Genomic DNA, 20,564 nt, shown 5'->3' with positions numbered 1-20,564 from the left:
ACATGGCACTAATAGGTGGCATTAATTAAAGGCCTGGGACAGTTTTTAGGTGTCTGGCTGAAGAGCAATGTGATCCTCTAATCACACCTTTGCACCATACGCATTCTCTCTAGAAGACCCACTGACAGACGAGTAGCCAGGTATCGCATTTACTAAGCCTGCTTGTAAGCTAACCGGCCTGTGTGACATGCACCCCCACCTCCTCCCCTTCACCTGACAGCTGTTGGACAGTATTCGTCCTTGAGGATTGTGTGTTGAGAGGTACTGAGGTGCCGTAAACTTACCTTCAAGGGCTGTAACTAAAGCCGATGTTCGGCATTAAGGAGTTTGATAATTAAATCATTACGGGGCCAGTCTGTGGCTGCTGCTTTACTTGCAACTCAAAACTCTGTCTGGAACATCGAGCGATCGGGCGGACTGGGTCTGGTTTTGGGTGGTGACTTCTGACCTTTACCAAAACGAGGAGACCTTTTTGAGTTTTTATTTATGTACTTTATATAATATCATGTTCTGCTTTGTCCCTGTAGAGCGTACTATCTTCTGGGCAAGCGGGTTTTAGCTGTCAAGGTGAGATCTCCTCCCATGTTGATAGTGATGTGACAGTACTTCCTCTTCAATAAGTGACCCTCAAGCTAGTCCACCCCATCAGAACCTCAAAAGAACTTCTTCATGTTGTGTTTTATGAAAGGCTATACCTGTTTTTGATTACAGGTCATTCCCCTGGATATCACGGTGGAATTACAGAAGCAGATCATGTCAGAATTAGAAATTCTCTACAAGGTGAGTTTGACTTGTTCCTCTTTACAGAAACAATTGATCTATTTCTCCACTGAATGTTGCTGTCCTATCAGATCTATATTGTTAATCAACCATGAGTAATGAAGCACCATTTATCGCCTCTGGTCTTACAATGTAAGCCAGGGATCAGCGATACATGGGGACACGCGCAACATACATGGGGACGAGGCGTGTGAGTTAACTGATCACGGTCTGTGAATTTCTTAAAGCGACCATGAATGTATTGTGCGTTATCAACATACAACGTGAAGAAAGAAGTTGTGGAACCAGATGGACAAATCAACTGACCTGAGCTCAGTGTATTGATGTGTTTCTCCACAGCCCCGCTTTAGTCTGCCAGCCCTCTCCCCATGTGTGATCATGAGGCAATTCATTGCTTAAATTGCTGATCACTTTTTGCTCAAATTCAGAATGAGGATGATGCATTAACAAATCCTTAAAATACATATTTTGCTGTGCTCTGCAATGATCACATCGTCTCTTCTCTTGTCCGCAGTGTGATTCACCCTACATCATCACTTTCTTCAGTGCCTTCTTTGTAGAGAACAGGATATCCATATGCACCGAATTTATGGACGGTGAGTTTCTTGGTGGTTTAAGCCAGTGGATCATGTGTTTTTTATCTTTGCTAGACACCGCCGTGTGGGAGAGACTTCGGGGAACTGTCGTCTGTCTCTCTACTGTGTATCCATTTACACTTCCGCAGATCACGAGAACGTCTTATCGCTGTGAGCTGCTTAGCATGCCTGTGTGCTAAAAGCTACAAGGGCGTGATAAATCCAGACTTAAGTGCATTTGTAGGTGCATTTTTACGTGTGTTTCTAGATTGGTGTGAGATGGGGACTGTCTATGTTTTTAGCTGTGTGTTTGTCCAAGTGTGTGTTAATGCAGTTATTCCCCTGTTTCACACGTTTGCCAGCTTGTCAGCAAACTCGGTCTAACCTCTCAGCACTCTTTATTTCATGGAACTTTTCTTTGATCAATCATTTCCAGTTGTTATCGATTATTGCAAACGAGAATTTTCAGTGCTTAAAAAATGTGATCGCATAAGAAAACATCAAAACAAAATGTCGTCTTGTTTCGTGATTTATAAGTATGACGAATAAATGTTAAACAAATACAATCAAAGTATCATGTAAAGTGGAATTATAACTAATATTTTTTTTATATAATTACATGTGTAGACTCACTTTCATTTCCATTACATTTAGAAACATACCTGGAATGTGTCGTCTGCGTTTAAACCATCCTAAATATTATGTGCAGTAGACGGTTATTCTGAGAACGTCCACACTGACGGGGAAACTTTTAAAAAGATCCGTTCCTTCTCCGGTTTGTGTAAATATCCAGTCTAAGAGGAGCAACAGTTCTTTCTTTGCATCTGGGAAATGCTGGTTGACCTAATTTAGATCTGGACCACATGAAATTACAAGCAAATAAATTAGATTTTGTGAAAAGGCCGTTTGGATATTAATAAATAAATTGTACAGATTGTGTTCATACTACATCACCGTCTGATGAATACTTTTGTCTTTTGCAGGTGGTTCTCTGGACGTGTACAAAAGAATTCCAGAGCACGTGCTGGGGAGGATTGCAGTCGCAGTAAGTTTTCATGAAATACTCAGAATCTCCCTGTTAGTAGTTAGAAAAGCGTTTGAATCAAGAGGTGTGTTCTGGAGTTTTAATTTAAGTGTACTGGAGTGTGATTGTCCCAAGTGTGTCCCAGTTTTAAATGCGACCTGTTATTCGTTTGTCAGATACAGAACCGGTCTGAGGAATATTTGACTCGTATTAAGTGAAACCACAGGTGTGAATCTTTCAATTAGCTTGTGTTTGGTGAAGTGATGGACAAAGTCAGCGTTGTTATCCTCCCCTCTCTCCCGTTCTCCATCCCTTTCTACTCTCCATCAGTTTGATAGAAATGGCCTTGGTGTTGATAAATGCATGTTATTTTTTTCCACACTCATTACCCTTCTCCTGTCTTCACCTCCTCTTTTCTGCCCCCCCCCCCTTTAACTTCTTCCGTAATCAAACAATGACAGCTATTTAGTCAGTGTTAATTCTAATTCACAGCTTTCCCTCCTTTCTACTGTCACAGTTGTTAATTATCACAGAAGGAAAAGCACCCAAGAGGGTGTGAGTGAAGCTGCAGACTCACACCACCAGCTTTGAGGCAGCAGGACTTCAGAGAGCTTTTGTGCTTTCTTAATTTACCACAGAGGTTGTCGTGCATCAGAGAGGGATGACAGGAGCCTAGAGGCTAGAGTCTAGAAGCTCTCACATCCCATAAATGGAAAAAGAAGCTGTACACATTGGGGAATGAGTAATAGTTAAACAAAAAATATAATGATTATATGGCTGTCTGTCTGAATCTTGCCAGGCGGGTGGAGTCATATGAGTTTAACCAATAATGCACTTGCAAGGGATGCACAAAACCAGTGTGTGTTTTACCCCCCCCCCCCCCCCCCCCTGTGTCTCCTGCCAGTCATTGTAGACGTTACACCCCCAAGGAGGGGCAGTAAGGAGGCCTCCTTACTCCTAACAAACTCAATGCATCTCCTTCAATGTGAAGGAGCAACGTCTCATTACTGAGGTCCTCCTTAATTGCTTACCCCGAAAGAGACCAATCACTCCGTGAAGAAACAATTTCTTGGTTGCTTGTATCTGCAGTCTTATTATTTTAGTGACTATGCACAGCTTGCGACCACAACTGACAACTGGAACAAAGATTGACTTTAATGTGCAACTCAGATCTCCCCTTTCCACCACAGCTTGAGACAGTTGAGAGCGATAAATAGCTGAATTCTTCTACTTTGGTCAGATTCTCCTGGGTTGAGTGAGTTGGTGTATGAAGTAGAGGAATTATTGGGAGAGTTAATTATTGTCTTAAAATTGGAGAGCATCACGTTCAGGTAGAACCCATGGTCACAGTCAGAGAGGAAGACAAAATCATGCATTAATGGCAGTAATCCTATTCTAAGGTCTCTCTAGACCTACTATGACACCTCAAATATCTACCCGTCTGTTAAAAAAAGGGTAACTCTACCAGAGCCAGGACAAAATCCACACTGTTGCTCCTTATTGTGAGGTTTAAAAAATTGGCCAGTGCCTCCTCCCCAGTGTTCAGGATTTCACTAGAAGGCTAATCGGTGCCAACACACCCTCTGGTCCTCGTTTGTGAAACGGAGAACACCACTGCTGATTACCAATCTAAAGGCAACATCAATACAACATTAGAGACATGCGTGAACCATGACAGCACAGCAGTATCCCAAGCTTTCAGTATTTCAGGGTGAATCTTCAGTGACGAGTGACAGCTAGGTCGTGAGGTGTAAACTGGTTCATTGTCAATTCTTTTCTCACCTATAAGTTAAGTTTGTATAGTTGAACTGGAGGTAACCGCTCCACATTAGCCAAAACAATTTATCATTATTAATCCAAATATGCTGGTTAAATGTTGGATGACGATCTATTTTTTCTCTCCTTTGTGTCTCTAGGTAGTCAAAGGCCTGACATATCTGTGGAGCCTGAAGATACTTCACAGAGGTGAGTAAGGTAGTGTTATTAAAAAAAAGAACAGAGTTGATAAAGCTGTAGAGTGCTGATGTTGCAGTTCTTTCAAGCAGTTTGTCTCTGCAGATGTCAAGCCTTCCAATATGCTGGTGAACACCCGAGGACAAGTCAAGCTCTGTGACTTTGGTGTCAGCACACAGGTACACTGATTTGTTTGTGTGTGCGTGTGTGTGTGCGTGTGCGTGTGTGTGTGCGTGTGTGTGTGTGTGTGTGTGAGAGAGGGGAGGAAAACAATGCTCTGTCGCTGCATCACCACAGTCGTGTGTGTGTGTGTGTGTGTGTGTGTGATCTGTCTGCATATGGTCAACGTTTCAATCATGGCATTTATTTTCAACTCAAAACATCGGCGCGGTCCCAAGGGTCTTCCTCTCACATTAACTTTCCCCCCCCACCTCCATTGTTCTGCATCCAAAAAAATCACTTGTTATAATTATGACCCGCACACACAATGGCAAAGCCTCATTGATATGTATTCAGTAGATGTGGGGAAAGCGTGGGTGGCAGACAATAGCCCAGTCATTGTGTGTGTGTGTGTGTGCGTGTGTGTGTGTGGGGCACAGCGTGTGTGGCAATGTGTGTTTGCAATGTAATCATCAGGGACAGACCTTCAATGTTCCCTAAAACATCAACCCTGAGGACTCTGTCTCCCTTTCAAAACACGCACGCACACACACACACACACACACACCATCCTTTCTGTGGCAAATTGTTATTCTTATTTTTAACCTCGACTTTCTTGGAAGCTCCAAGGTGAGTTTTACACCCTGCATGTATAACACTAGCAGCATTGACTTGTCCTCTGTCTTTTTTTACTCTGTTTTTCTGTTTATCTCTCTTTCTCACACACACACACACACACACACACACACCCACACACACACACTCCCCCTCCCTCCCCCTCCCACATTGTAGGGCATGCTTAAAAAACAAACAAAAAAAACTGCCATGTGGGAACAGCCACTCATTATCAGAGTCCTGTCATTGATGGCATGTGCCATTGTATCCAAACACACACGCACACACACGCACACGCACGCACACTAATGTCTCCTGGTCCTACTCATGTTCCCTTGTGCGAGGGTTGAGAGAAACCCAAAATATCAACAGGACATGTCAATAGATTTCGATAATGTAAGTTAGGTCCAGCTCCCATCTTTTTTTATTCCCTAACATGGAGTAATGACTCTTAAAAATCATTTCTACAGGTTAAGGTAGCTTATTATGGTCAGTTGAATACTCTGAGTTTACATTGATGTGCAGCATAATTATTTGCTTATTCACTGTTAATTCATTTCTTTTGCAGTTGGTGAATTCTATTGCCAAAACGTATGTGGGAACTAACGCGTACATGGCGGTGAGTGACCCTTTAAGTTCCGTCTCATGTCGAATCATTTTGAGTTGAACACCAAGTGAAGATTTGGGTTAGCACAGGAATCAGAGCCTCTGACTTCATCCTCACAGTTTTTGATATTTTGTTTTTGCTCCACAGCCAGAAAGGATATCAGGAGAACAGTATGGTATCCACGCAGACGTCTGGAGTGTGGGCATCTCTTTCATGGAGGTGGGACAAAGTATTCATGGCTTCACACTATAGCTGGCATTGGGCAAGTGTGGGAAATGTATGAAGGGGACACTAAATTCTAGCAAAAGTGGTTCAATTACATTTTTTGTAATATGTATTTAGGCTGACTGTTGCTCATTGAGTAGAGTGAGATGCATATGTGTGTATCAGTATCTCTTGACTGACGCCCTGCGTTTCAAAATACCGTTTTTATTTCAGCATAACGTCCCCCTGGTCTCTTGTCCTCCCACTGACACTATTGATTCTCCATCTGTTTCTGTCCACAGCTCTCCCGCTGCAGTATTACAAATGAGTTGGGCTTGTGCCTCGCCTTTGTTTGTCAATAATGTTTGATATCATTACAATTATAACAGTAATAGATGAGTTCAGAGGGAAGGAGCCTTGTCAAAATTATTGACATGATCTCTGTGTGATAAAGATAGAGTTGCATTGCAGTGGACGCCCCCTGTTCTCTTTCTTCCTCGCTGTGGATGTGTGCATTAAGCTACATGAAATGGCTCACAGTCCCACTCAATTTGGATTGATCTTTAGCCTACGAGTTGCTCCATTTATGTTCAAGGAAAGACTGTGAGCGTTTTGATGTTTTAATAACGTAATGTTGCCAATAAACTGCCCTTGACCAGGATGAAAAATGCCCACCCCGAGTGAATTGCCAAATGTCAGGGAGAGCTGTCACCCAACCCCCCCCCCCCCCCCCCCCACCCCAACCCAAATAACACACATTGCATACAAGCGTCCCACAATCCCGTCCTGCTTCTCTTTATCCCTCTATTTTGTTCTCTGCAGGTGGTAATCGTGGGGGGGTTATTAACTAATAGCTGATGTTGTTTGATGAGGAAGTGTTATCAGCAGGTGGGCACTAAGCTTACCTCAAAGACAGAAAGTCTCAAGTTCTGCACGCATCGGTGGCTTTAGCAGAATTCTATGTCATTAAGACACTGGCAATGGAAAGGCATGTATACATTAATGCATGTGTAAAATATGAGCCACAGCATAAGATTAGAATATCAAGTTCCACCAATTGCTCATTTTAAGCTGAACATGTAAGCATTATTATTATTATTAAGGGTCTGTTTGGTTGTATTGCATTCGTTTGCACAGGTGTTTGCAGATATTTGCACAGGCCGTCATGAATGAACCTTTTCCCAGATGTTTGTATTATATCAAATGTCTCAAGAAGAATATCCTGCAGCTCTTATTATTTCTTTCTTCTTTACACAGTTGGCGCTCGGCATGTTCCCCTATCCACAGGTGAGTTATTGTCAGCGTTTAATTTATTTCTTTATTTGGCTAGTTATTTCTACCATAAACATAAAATAACTTTTAAAAGGTATTTGACTGCGATGATTCATGTTGCAAGAAAACTGTTTAGTCTGTGTACAGTAGTAACTATGTCCTCAGTGGTTAAACAAATGTTTGTTTGTTTTTCATAAGATTTAATAAGATGATTAACAAAATTCTATACCTTTTTAAACATTCTCATAAGTAAATAGTCTATTCGATGAGCTCTCCAATTATTCGTCAACAACATTTTTAGAAAGGCACTAATCATGTTTAAAATCCCTGAATGAGATTAAGAGGTCTCACCTCAAAACATAGTCTTCTGTCATCTGTATTACTTTCTACAACTTTAAATGTATGAATCTACTGTTTGGGCTCCTTTTTCCCCCTCATTACACTAAGTTAGAATCCTGCTCAAATGTAATTGCCGACCTCTGAAGTGACTTCCCAATCCCATCAGGTCTTAATTAGCCCCTTTTAAGATGGGTTTATCTCACTAATCTCGAGCGGAGTAATTCAAATATGGTTACCTAAGGTTACCTCCTGGCCACCTGCCTCCACAAAATGGGATGGGACAGATTTTATCTAATGAAGAGTTTGTTCTTTAAATTACAGTGTGATGGTGTGAAAATGATGCTTTGAAAATAAGTCTTGACAGTCTTGTTCTGCGTATTGAACACATTTGATCATTTTCTATCTGATCTTCCTGCGGGCTAATGAATGCAACACTAGTACTGCTCAATCAGTCAAATGTAACTTCATTGTGGTTTTATTAAAAAAGTGTGATGTAACCACCACTGCACTACCAAGGGTCGACTACTCTTCCTGGGAAAGAGGAAATCTTCTTAAACATTGGAGTCTAAAGTCAAATGAGACTTAAAATCTCAGCATCCCTGCATTAAACTGAACTAAAACATATTTTAGGCCGTAAGGGTTTTGGTTGTTAATGTCACTTACTGTCACTTGAAGTATGTTATCCTATTAATGTTATCTATTATGTGCTGAGAGAATCCCAAATGTGTTCTTACAAGAATTAATTCAGTGCCTAATGTCGTACTTCCACAATAAACAGCCTCAAATTACAGTTGTGATAATCGCTATAAATCTGCAGATGAATCCAGAAACTGTTGACAACGTGGCAAGACTTTGGTATCGGAAGAGTTATGGTTTCTGTTTATAGTCCGAGTAGTATTGACCAATCACGTTTGAGCTGACTTTGGTTGAATTCAGGTAAACTGTCGGAAACTGACGATGATTTCGCTTTTTTATGAGCTAAGATTTGCTTGTAAACCATCTACGTGTGAAACTATCCTGTCGTAAACGACGTCTCGGCTCCGTTTGCGTATCTCAAGTTGCTCATCGTATTGTTGACAGTGGCGCGCGGAAAAGGAAGTCTTTGCGTGAATATCCGCTGGTTACCCCAGAACCCCAGACGTATCGTCCGTTCCGTCCAGAGGCTTGTCGTCATCAGACTGAGAGCCAATGGGTTGTGAGATTACAGTTGTGATGTAGCTATTCACTTGATGATCAATCTGTGTGCGGAGTGTGTGTATGATTACAACCTTGGGCATGACTGTTCCTTCATTTAATGCTTCCATTATCATGTTAATTGTTAGTGTATTTTTGCAAACGTTGTTTTAATCTAACCTCATCGATAAAAAATGAAGTAGACAAAATATTAGAAACACCTCTCAGTTGGTAGTTTAGGCTCTCCACTGTCACGCAGCTTTCCTCCTCTCAGTGTTAATTTTCCCCTAACTCCATATGGTGCTGCAGACAGTTCACCTGCAGGCTGTAGCAGAGCGGTGTGGCGAGAGCGCTCGGATCCAGCTCGTCAGGCGCAGCCAGCCAAGGTCCTCGGGCCTAAGCTGTCATTTCTGCAGACGCTGGCACAGCTGTCTGTGCAAAAAAAAAAAAAGCCCTGCTACACTTCACAGAGAACATTTTAGCACATACTGAGGGAGAAGTTGGAGAAGATGAAAGAGAGAGAGAGAGATTGGAAGAGATTCAGCGGCATCTGAGTTTCCACTGTAGACTTGTGCAAAATACAGAGTGAGTTGTTAAAGTTGAATTTGGCTTTGAGGTGTTCATGATTTGCTTTTATTTGCGGTTAGTTGATGCATTGTCCCTCATTCCTTCTCTTGTGTATGCACACACGGTGGAATCATCGCCTCATGATTAGAGAAGGTCTCTTTAAATCCACTTCACCACATGTCAGGATTCATTTGCGTCCTTTGTCGGGAGTTAATGGAGTTTTTGCACGGCTCGCTCTGAAAGTCTTTGAAGACACTAGACCTGATGTGATGTGTATACAGCCGCCAGCGCTATTGCTTCTGATTGATTTGTTTGCTCTCTGGTTGTTTTTTGTTTCTCTGTATTTTGTCACATTTTTTTCACAGATTTGAATGAATCTTTGGATGAAATACCACGTCAGTTATTTGTGTGTATACGTTTCAGGAGCTTCCATTACACATCACTGCATCCATCAAACAGCGCAGACGCTTTCCCTGTGTTACTTTGTTTCTTCCTCTCAAAAGAAACGGTGTCGTAGTACTATGTACTGTATGTGTGTTGTAAACAATGTTTGCGGTAATTTTCCAGCCCCTTATGCCAGCTTTAAACTGGTTTATACTTTCCATGGGAACATGCCCTTCTTTAAGTAATTAATTAGTGTATTAGGCTTCCCTTGTAGGCTTTAGATTAGTGTACAAATGATCTGGAAAGAATATTGACCCTTCCCTCTCTGTCTTAGGTATGTAAAGCTTCCCCACATCTCTCACTATTTATCACCATGATGGTTATTGTCACCAAAACATTTTTGAATACCTTGTATATGGCTTCCCTATAGAGCTAATTATTAATACATTATTTTTAAGATGTAGTATTTTGACATTGATAAACTAATTCTATTGCAAATCAAACAGGTAAGTAAAAGGCTAAATAGGCTTTTCAGTTTGGGGGAAATCGGAGAAGAGCTGCATTTTGCCCTGCATGGCTGACAGAGTGACTAATATTAAAGAAAAGAACTGAGAAAAGGACCTCTCTCCATCTCCCCCTTTACTGTAGCGATATCTCCTTGTTGCCTGACTAACCCAAACATGCGTGTTAACCTTTGTTGAAATTGATGGTTTTTATCACAAAGGGAGCCTTTTGTATTAGTTTTCCAATTCCTTACCTTTGAAGAAGTGTCTTTGAAATTCTTAAGGAGGGAACCAGTCATCTGATCTTTTAGAAGTGTTTATTGAATGGCTCTTGAAAGGAACAGAAATCATTTGATATCTCAAAATTGTGACTTCTTATTATCACTCCGGGCCCACTGTGATACTTTAAAAAATAAAAAATAAACAATCTTGATGTGGCTCACAAATCATCACAAAGCCACTTGTATCAGGGCTCTCCAGCTCAGAGACACACAGAGCCGATGTTCTACACAACTAGCTTGTCATTTAGTGATACACACAGTTGATACACAGTCCTATAGGACGGGGGTCCCTTCACACCTTCTGCAACAAACACAACATCCTTGCTTGTCGAACATACATTAGTTTGTTATTCTTTGACCAGGTGTCAGAAGAAACTGTGAAGAAATGAATTATTGGAAATTTCATATTAAGCAATGTTTGCCCTCAGGACGAACATGCAGATGTATGTCGACCACATAATCAGCCCACAGTGATGAGACTATTAGGAGGGAAAGATAAGAAGGCATTTTTAAAGCTCTCTTTTTGATATGTGGTCAAGCTACCTCGTACAAGAAGAATAAGTGCTCAATTATGCTTGAATAAGTTAGTCTCCCACTATCCAATTTCAACCCCTGGAGCAGCATGCAATTTTGTCCTAGTAATTATTTCTGAACAAATTCGTTTTCCATAGTTGCCTTTAATGTGTCTGAATCAGGCAAAACTGGATATAGAGGCAGTTTAGGAGTCTCTTGGTATTTGCAGAGTGTGAAAACCTGTATTTAATTGAGTGAATCAATAAGTGCTCTAATGCACTGTCAAAAGATCCGGAGAAATGAGCAATTTATTTACCAAACATTCTTAGACGTTCAGCCGAGCTTAGTTTTCAGGGCTTGTATAATTTAGTGTATATGATGGAGGTATAAATTTAGGTTTTTAGAAATTAAAACTGATTGTTCTAATGAATTCAGCCCTGGGGGGTTTACTTGGGAAAACTAAATGCTTTTTATAGTTTCGCTGCAGTGTCACATTTTAAAAGACAGTATCTCGCATCTTCAGAGTCTAGATCTTCCAAATTAAAAGTTCCTGTTCTAGCTCGTATTCTTTTCCTTTCATATGTTTTGATTTCGACTGTCCATCGAAAGTGCATCTAGTAAGTCAAATAAGTATAGAATGTCTAAGATGTATGTTTCTATATTTTGTTTCCTGTGATTGCCAAGCCCAACACTAGTTATCCGGGGTGATTTTTTTTCTGCACCTTTTTATAGATGCCCTCTCAAATCACTTCTTTTTTTTTTTCCCGGTGGCCCTATTGCCATCATTATGCAGGTAACTTACCGTGTCCGGGCCGCTTTATTGTCAGTGTTGCACCTGAGAAATCGACACATTGAGCATGCTCATTACAAAGCTTGCTGTTTGTAACAGTTATCCCAGCACATCTAGATAACCTGGAGGGTATGAATAAAGTACTACTCTGAAAATTAGCATTAGAGGATCTTTTACCCCCATTCTCCACAAATGAGAACAAGGCCATTAACATTTGTGTGTTTTCATTATGTAAATGGCGTTAACGCATACTCACAAATTGCCAACAGGAAAGCAATAATTTTCTCCTAGTGATCATAATGTGTCCAAGTGCGACGTCTTGATTATGACACGCTAATTACATATTGCCTCGTCCCCTCTTCTCTGTCTCTTCCTACAGATTCAGAAAAATCAAGGATCTTTAATGGTGAGTTTTATCGCGTTAGAATAGAAATAAAGAAAATGGAGGTTTCCCACACTATAGTCTGTTACTCTTGGTTGACTCTCTCATTTGTAAAAAAAAAACACTAAAATTGCATTTTTGCAATGAAATATTAGATTGTGGATAAACTGCTGGTATCACATTAGGTGCCATTATGGAATAATAAAAACATACAGGAGCTGAAGGATTGCTTTGCCTGAGCTCACTGCATTTGATTAATTTAAGTAGATACTTTTTTTTTTTTTTTTATCACACTATTGATTTTCCCTATTGCCAAGAAATTCCTTGTAGGCTGCCATGTTTTTTTCATCTCCCTGTGTCTCTCCTCCTCCAGCCTCTCCAGTTACTGCAATGCATCGTTGATGAGGTGAGTCGTCGTCTTATGTGCTTTTGCATCTAAAGTCAGTCCTAATGGCCCGGAAAGCTTATATTTTGTTTCCTAATGAAGCAAACCACTCAGGCGGCTTTGCTCCCCATTCACTCAACCCTTCACCCTATGCAACTGCCTCAGGCAATACACATATGCACACGCACATTACTGTAGAGGTTGGACCTGTCATGAGTGACACACACACACACACACAAACATATACAGCAACAAAGCTGAATTCAGAGCACTACAGAGCCAATACCAAAGCATTTGTTTAACCAGGACTATTCTTATGGGTTCTTATGGGCACAGGGTTTGTTTCTCTATAAAAAAGGAATAACACATTCATTTCATAATATACACACAACATATAAACATACACGCATATAAATACAGTCAGACCGTACAAAAACAAAAAAGGGAATCTGCAAAAATAACTAAGATGAACAAACAAAGCAGCAACAGATACAAAAAAACGTTGACGTAGATAATTTGCAAGATGTCATTGTAACCAAAATATCTATTACTCTGTAAAAACGGATAGCCCTTCTTTTTCTTTGTTTAAAATTTAACCTGCTCCTGCACTTCATCTTTCATTCAATCAAACAATTTCACATTTTGCTTGTAATTAATTGTAACACTGGAATAACCCCAGCAAAAGAAAAATAGACGGAAACACATTACAGAAGTATCTGATGAAATTAGTTTTTAGTGATGTCTGCCGTATTTATGACGCTCTTTATAATGAGTTTACCTAGATTACATCTGATTCTGAAATGCTCTCATGTCCCCTCACACACAAACACACACACACAGTTTTCGATTACTTGATGCATGGACAAGCTATTTTATTATGTCGGTGTCCATGAATGCGTAAGCTCACACTGCTTATTTTTTCATCAAAAGCAGCAATCACAACCTTCCCCTCCTCTCCCTCTCCTTTTATTGAGTTCTTTGCTGACGTGCACTGATAGAAGAAAAGCCACAATACCTCTGCAGCCTAAACCAGCCCCCCCCCCCCCCCCCAACCTCATCACCAGCTATATCACACATTTAACATACAATGTCACTTGCCCTTAACTGCCTATAGCTTTGGCCGTAATTAATAATTAAATGCTTTTGGTTGTAATGGATTGACCCCGGCTGAACTGTTCATTAGTCAGCTAGACAGAGGCATCACTCAAAACTATTTTTCCTGTGCCTTGTCCTGTTCCTCCCCTTGAGGCGAGAGAACATTTATGTTGTCCCTGGCGAGCCAGCACTGCCTTACTGTCCCAGCTAATGCAGTGCTTCGGAGGAAGAGACAAGAGCATAAGCACCCTTTGGAAAGATGGAAGTCGCTCACATAGAATTTAAAGGTTGAGGACTGCACTAGAGTTAGGATGTATGTGCAGTAGAATACCCAGAGAAGTTCACAACCTCATTAAGGGAAGACAACTCGGGCAGAAACCGTGTTTTTCATGCACTGTTCATTTTTGAGTTTTTGGACTGTTTTGCTTCCATAACATTGTCTTCTTTTAGACTAGTGAAAATACATCCTCCAAAGTACACATTAAAGTGTTTCTTTTAATTCAGTTTGTCTGTAGATTCTCCTAAATTGACCAAAGGTTAGCATTAGATAATGCATTACTTCAATATTTATAATTGATTCAATATTTATATTCTGACATTTTTTGTTTATATATCATCCATAGCTTGATTTATATAAAATTGTATTTTTTTGTTTTGTTTGTTTCTTAAATGTATGGCCTTTTGGCATTATTTTCAGATTCATGGAGTGATACAAAGAGATATCCAAAAATCTCTTTATAACAACCATTGGCTCTAATGGAATAACACAATTAAACACAAATGTTGAACCTGGCTTCAGCCAATGTTCAGATTTCTGTTCTGGAAAAGTATGCAAGTTACCACATATTTGCCCAAATAAGAAACTGTGTTCTTCCCTAGGGCTCCCAAATCTAAAATCTTTTCTTTCGGGTCCTCCAAAGTCTATCCCAATCTTAGCGTCCTGTCTCAAACCCAGGTGTAATATTTGACAGTGTGTATGACAGTATTTGTTGTATTCAGATTCAAGCCAAATAACTCTCTCACACCTTCAGCTGGTACAAAATGCAACTGCTTGGCCAAATGTTTTGAAAAGTGCTTTACAAAGAAAGTTTAATGTCATTATAGTAGAACTTGTAGAATTTAGGGGCATTGTGAACTTTCCACTGATACCATAGAGTAATTAATTTAAAGCTAAGGTATCTTTAATTGAACTACACACACCTGACTTTAACATCATGGCAGATGTGATCAATTATATCTGACTCATTGACATGTAGTGAGTATTGCCCATTAGTACATACTGTACACGTGTTCCAAATACCTTTTATATCTTTGTCTGTGATGCTTTGCTATTGTGTGTGACTTATCCACTGTGGATTTGAAAGTTGCTTTAATGGCTGAATGAGTAATAGGCTTCTGTGAGTGGATCATTAATATTATTGTAGCTAGAGGTATGTGTGTGGTGGGGGGTGGAGTGTAACAGTCTGCCTCTCTTTTTTTGTTTGTTTTCTATCGTACACAAACACCATAAAGACCAAATAAATAAGGAGAGAACTGTTTTAAGGTAGACACATCAACAGATACAGAGGATTTTCTCCCGGGTGAATCTCAAATCTCGAGGTGCCGACACAGAGGAACAAAGATTCTGAAATATATTTTGTGGCAAGGAGAAGTGACCTTGAAAATCATGACATCAGTAGAAAATAAAATGTAACAAAGAAAAAGTGTTTGCAAGTCACAGCTTACCAGACAGATGGACGTTTCCAAGGTTGTTTACCTAAATTACAACACATTCTGTCACATACCTAGCACTACCAAGCCAGTTTAAAAATGACATTTTAAAAATTCAAAAGCAATATCTCTTTCTAGAAACAGTGTCTAAGTTTTTGTGAATAATCCAAAAAACAAGTTGTCCACAATCACATACTTGACAAATTGTATTAAGAACTTTGGTTCAAAATAAACATAACAGTTCAAAATAAATGTAGGCCTCGCTTATGTCTTATTAAACAGGCCTGACCTGTTTAGATACCAAGTAAAAAATTGCCGCTATACATTTAATTATTATCTGTTATCTGGCTGTGTGCACAGTTTCATTTTCTATAAACTTGTTTATGTCGTACATAAACGCATTTCGGTGTGCTGTAGTCTTTAGTCCATTTAAGCTCAAGAAGAGAAGAAAGGCATTTTGTGCCGGTTATTGACAACGGATAGCCTCCACTCCAAACTTGTCTATAATCGGGACCGGCATGAGGCAAACTTTAGAGAAAGTTTCTGCATGTTGTGCCCTCTACATCAGTGATTCTCAACTGGTGGGTCGCAACCCAAAAGTGGGTCGCGGACCCGTTTTCAGTGGGTCGCCGGCCTTTGCCTGGAAAAAAAACAAATCAAACAACAGACCACAGCTCAAATTAAGGCAAGTGGTCATTTTACATTACAAATGGTCAAATCTACAGACATAACAAACAAAACAGTTTTACTCGTTTATGTGAAACGTGTGGGACGGGGACTGACAGGAACAATTGATCTGCACAAGAGAGCTCCCTACTACCACGACTAAAGAGGACAATTTTAGCTCAGGTTCAAACTGCACCATCTTTTCATTAAATACATTTGAGAAGTTGAAAATTTTCCTCGATTTGGGTCGCGGCTTGTCATTAAGGGGTGATGGTGGGTCCCGCAGCCAGACCAGTTGAGAACCGCTGCTCTACATGATGGCAAAACAGGTTCGCTCCCTCATGCAAGGGTCAGAACGTAAAGTGTCGACCAACTGACGTAGATATTGCTGTAGCACACTTCAGCTGCTGGTTATTTAACATTGCTATAGAAAAGATATAGAAAAAATATAAATGCTAGACATTTCTACATTGTTTTTATAGATGCATATTGCCCAGCCCTAACCGCGTGGTTGTTCAATTTCAGTTAATTTAGCTATCCCCCATTTAAGTGCATGTAAATACGCTACACTATGATCCGGTGCATCTTATGAAATGTTTGTTGGTATTATTGTATGGCAGAGAAACATGCTCGCCTTATTCAGTCTATGTCTTGAACAGGAAGTTCTCTGTAGTTGTTCCCACCATCTGTCTGCTGTCCACCCTCATTAATGTGCCATTAATGTGTGTTGAATAGCAAGTGGCTCCACTAATAAAGAACTCCCGCTTTAGTTTCAAGCCTGTAATTACTGATCTAATTTTGCCTAATAATTGCTTCACGGCAATGACATGTATATTTACTTGTACCCTCGTACCCTCGTAGTGTGTGTTCTGTCTCATAGCGCAGCGCATTGACCACCAGAGGAATAATTCACGCAGACTAGTTACTTTCATCAGCCTGCTTGTCTTTTGTGCCATCGCCTGCTGCCACATCAAAGCTTTAGCGTTGTTCCTCTTAGCTGGAGACATGAATACATGCATAGATGTGTGTTTGTGCCTGCAAAAAGGTGCATGCAAATATGTGGGGAAAGTGCAGAGAGAGATTTTGCATCAGATACAGAGCCTGCACAACACATAAATGAGTTTGTGTAGGCAACACTTTACGCAAACTGTGGGCCCAGTTGATGCAATCGTGTGTGTGTGTGTGTGTGTGTGTGTACACCATAGTACAGTGGCTGCAAATTGTTTGGTACTCTCCCTCTAAACGGAGTGTACACTCAGGCTTGTGGTGTGCATTGCTCAAGGGCGTGTGTGTGTGTGTGTGTGTGTGTGTGTGTGTGTGTGTGTGTGTGTGTGTGTGTGTGTGTGTGTGTGTGTGTGTGTGTGTGTGTGTGTGTGTGTGTGTGTGTGTGTGTGTGTGTGTGTGTGTGTGTGTGTGTGTGTGTGTGTGTGTGTGTGTGTGTGTGTGTGTGTGTGTGTGTGTGTGTGTGTGCGTGTGTGTGTGCTATGATATATTGCTCATCCAAGCGGCGGCAGCACTGTGAAGTGCAGTGAGATTAGAAGGGAACCCATTCCTTTGTTAATTTAAATGGGTTCATGCATCATGCTTTGCGGGAGCCTGCCGATCAGAGCATTAAGGAATAGCGAACACTGCCCAGAGGTGTTTTTAATGGCACAGCAGGGCTTCAGATGTAAAGAGGTTTAATTCCCTGCATTTGAATAAACGCCTGGTTGTGAAACCAGGCTTTATGATTTTTGTGCATATCTGAGTACTTTGTGTATTTTTGTTCATATCATTGGATGTCACTGCTATGCATATTGTACATCTTATAGGTCTTAACACCTACTCTTCACTGGTCAACTTAGTTTTGATATTGTCTGATAGTATTGTCTTCTTGTATCTCAGGTAAACATCTGTCTTGTGCACATGCTGTGCGTCAGGATGCACTATGTTACATTTCAACAATCAGTGGCACATATAGGAAGATTTTAAAAGAGGAAAACGCTAATCCTGTGCTTTTCACAAACAATTTCATTCGTTGCTCTCTTCTGAAGTTCACTGGCATTGAGACAAAAAAAAAGAGAATACAGGTGTTAATTTGAGACGGCGTTTTCTATGCAGTGGTCCGAGTTTTTCTCCAAGGATATTACGGGTAAAATAAGTAAATATTAACCACCGGCAAAAGGAAAGAAGCACAGTGAGAATAGGGAAATGGATGGAGTAATGAGGTGAGGGGCAGTCTGGCCCAGCTGTTCTACATGACACGGTTCATAGACCCTCCATTGACAATATGTCACACGCCTGATACACACACACACACACACACACACAAACACACTCATAGTGTTAATTGTGGCAGCAATATTTAGTCGTTCTGAGACGAAATGTCCAAGTAAGTTTTAGTCAAATATGGTCACCCTCATATTTTACGTCAATTTTAGTCTCTTAGTGAAAGAGAACTATGAACATTTGAGTAGTTTGAACAGTTTGGTTCTAGCTTCAGTTGCCATAATTGATGATTAATGTTGTTTGATAAAAATTCAAAAAAATGCGGCTTATTTAAAAATGATGTGCTGTAAAATATAATAGCCAGATCATTCATTCTCCACCATTCAGAAACTCATCTGAATGACTTAACACAGTTTATAACATCTTTAATTACCCCAGTTTCTGCTTCCAGGTGCACCTTCAGGTATCTCTTGAGATTGGTACCATTTTAAAGCTGTACACTTTCTCTCTCCACAGGATTATAAAGTAGATCCAAACAACCGTCCGTTTCCTACTGTACCAAACCTTGTTATTGCCATCACGTTGTCTAGCCGCCATCCTCTCACTTTAGCCAAACTCTGATGGAAACATGATGGTGTTTGAAATCCAAACCATGACAGCTTTATTATACAACAGTGTCTCTCACATTTGCACTTTCACCTTTTGAATCGCCGGCTTTGTTGATTGGTTGACCCAACGAGACAAATGTTGTGTCAGCCAGCAGGTGTTGTACATTAACTTGACTGCCAATCACCACTCAATGCTTCCATGAATACAGAGGATGAAGAGTGGAGAGTGTAGCCTTGAGGTGGTCCACTGAATCCAGACTCTCTTATTTCTTTATTTCGCTTTGTCTAGTGGATAAATGTGGTCAACTTATAATTATTTTATCTAACTAATCAGGTTTAATTTAGTCTTACATCATAAGCAGTCCTCTTAACAGTTTCCCAGGAGAAAAATAAGTTTCAAACCAAAGTTTTATAATTGCCAATTCAGCTCTTTATGGAGGTTTAAACATATTTTTAACTTTGGTCAAAATCCTAAAACTGTGTTTTATTAATCTAGTGTTTAATTGAATTGCCCAACACAGATAGGATTAAATTAGTTTTAATATTTGGAAACTAAATTAATCTAAACTATGTCTGACCTTAATCTTAGTTCATATCCCTGTTGATGTAAACCACCCTTAATCTATTTTTTATTTTTTCATTTAACTCGCGTGCAGTTACGTGTCGGGTTCCTTCAGTCAGTGCAGAGAGCCCCAGTTTAAAATGTTACTAGTTGTCTGAATAGTTTTGTTCTTCTCCACAGGATCCTCCAGTATTTCCTGTCGGCCAGTTCAGTGAGAAGTTTGTTCACTTCATCACTCAGTGGTGAGTCAGTTACTGTTTAATATGCTTTGTTTCTAGAAGGACGGTCACCGAAATTATTTTATTTAACATCTTCAGCTTTTAAATGGAATCGTGTCTGTTTGCAATGGCTGTTGACTGCATAGTGCATTTGTTTGTGATTGTAGCTCATAATAGCTTAATATGTGTGGCACAGTCGGCCACCTGAGCCCCACAGAGCCAGACTGAACAATTACAAAGACCACAAGCTGCATTTGACATAGATGAACAAAATGATGGTAGATGAATCAATGGTATAATAGAAATACAATGGGATTTAAGTGCCTTTGCCTGTGTGTTAATGCGCTGTGGTTATAATGGTTTTAGCTATGATATTCAGTGCTGCTGATATTGAATAAAAAGCCAAGGAATGATTGGTTCATCTCATGCAACAGGACAAAGACAATGTTTACCCTGTGTTTGCCTCTGATTCATTAGCCTCTTGTAACCTTTACAGTTGCACAAACATCGACATACACACCCAAACCACATGCAAGCTGTGCGTGTGTGTGTGTGTGTGCGCGCAACACTCACTAGCTAGCTGTACCATCTGTTGTTTATCCCCCATGCCTGCTTTATTTACTCAAACAGGGCACCTCTCTCTCTCTCTCTCTCTCTCAGGACAGACTGAGGTACCTGCCCTGCCTCGGTGCAGAGCAGGCATTATCTTCTCACAGGCTATTCTTAGATGGTCATGGGCCAATCTTTGTAATACATAAACCAGTTACATGATGAACTGCACACAGGCCCCAGCACTAGTTCCTTTAAAGTCCCCAGTATACATACTCATAGAAACACACGCATACATCCACTGAATGAATGTGGTAACTGTAATAAGAACTATTAATTGAAATTAGAAATATTAATTAAATGATTCTATTTGAACTGCATGTGCTGTGTCGTTAGGCAACAGTGTTTTTTGTATCGAGCCTTCTCTTTCAGTTTATTCTGT

The 20,564-nt window shown here is 40.3% G+C and overlaps 1 protein-coding gene across 1 annotated transcript in view; it reads left to right on the top strand.

The window, feature by feature from the left end:
* The window catches only part of map2k5 (mitogen-activated protein kinase kinase 5), a 48,818-nt gene that overhangs the window by 16,638 nt on the left and 11,616 nt on the right, over nt 1-20,564 (top strand). The window contains exons 9-20 of the mRNA XM_076078586.1: nt 528-567; nt 712-780; nt 1,295-1,376; nt 2,339-2,400; nt 4,296-4,344; nt 4,438-4,511; nt 5,675-5,725; nt 5,861-5,932; nt 7,175-7,204; nt 12,119-12,145; nt 12,495-12,527; nt 19,536-19,597. Coding sequence (XP_075934701.1) covers nt 528-567; nt 712-780; nt 1,295-1,376; nt 2,339-2,400; nt 4,296-4,344; nt 4,438-4,511; nt 5,675-5,725; nt 5,861-5,932; nt 7,175-7,204; nt 12,119-12,145; nt 12,495-12,527; nt 19,536-19,597 — 651 coding nt within the window. The remainder of the gene's footprint in view (nt 1-527; nt 568-711; nt 781-1,294; nt 1,377-2,338; nt 2,401-4,295; nt 4,345-4,437; nt 4,512-5,674; nt 5,726-5,860; nt 5,933-7,174; nt 7,205-12,118; nt 12,146-12,494; nt 12,528-19,535; nt 19,598-20,564) is intronic.

This window comes from Anarhichas minor, unplaced genomic scaffold, assembly GCF_050575085.1.
Source record: "Anarhichas minor isolate MPS153535 unplaced genomic scaffold, ASM5057508v1 ptg000067l, whole genome shotgun sequence".
Taxonomy (NCBI): Eukaryota; Metazoa; Chordata; class Actinopteri; order Perciformes; family Anarhichadidae; genus Anarhichas; species Anarhichas minor.
This window is presented reverse-complemented; position numbering and strand designations above follow the sequence as displayed.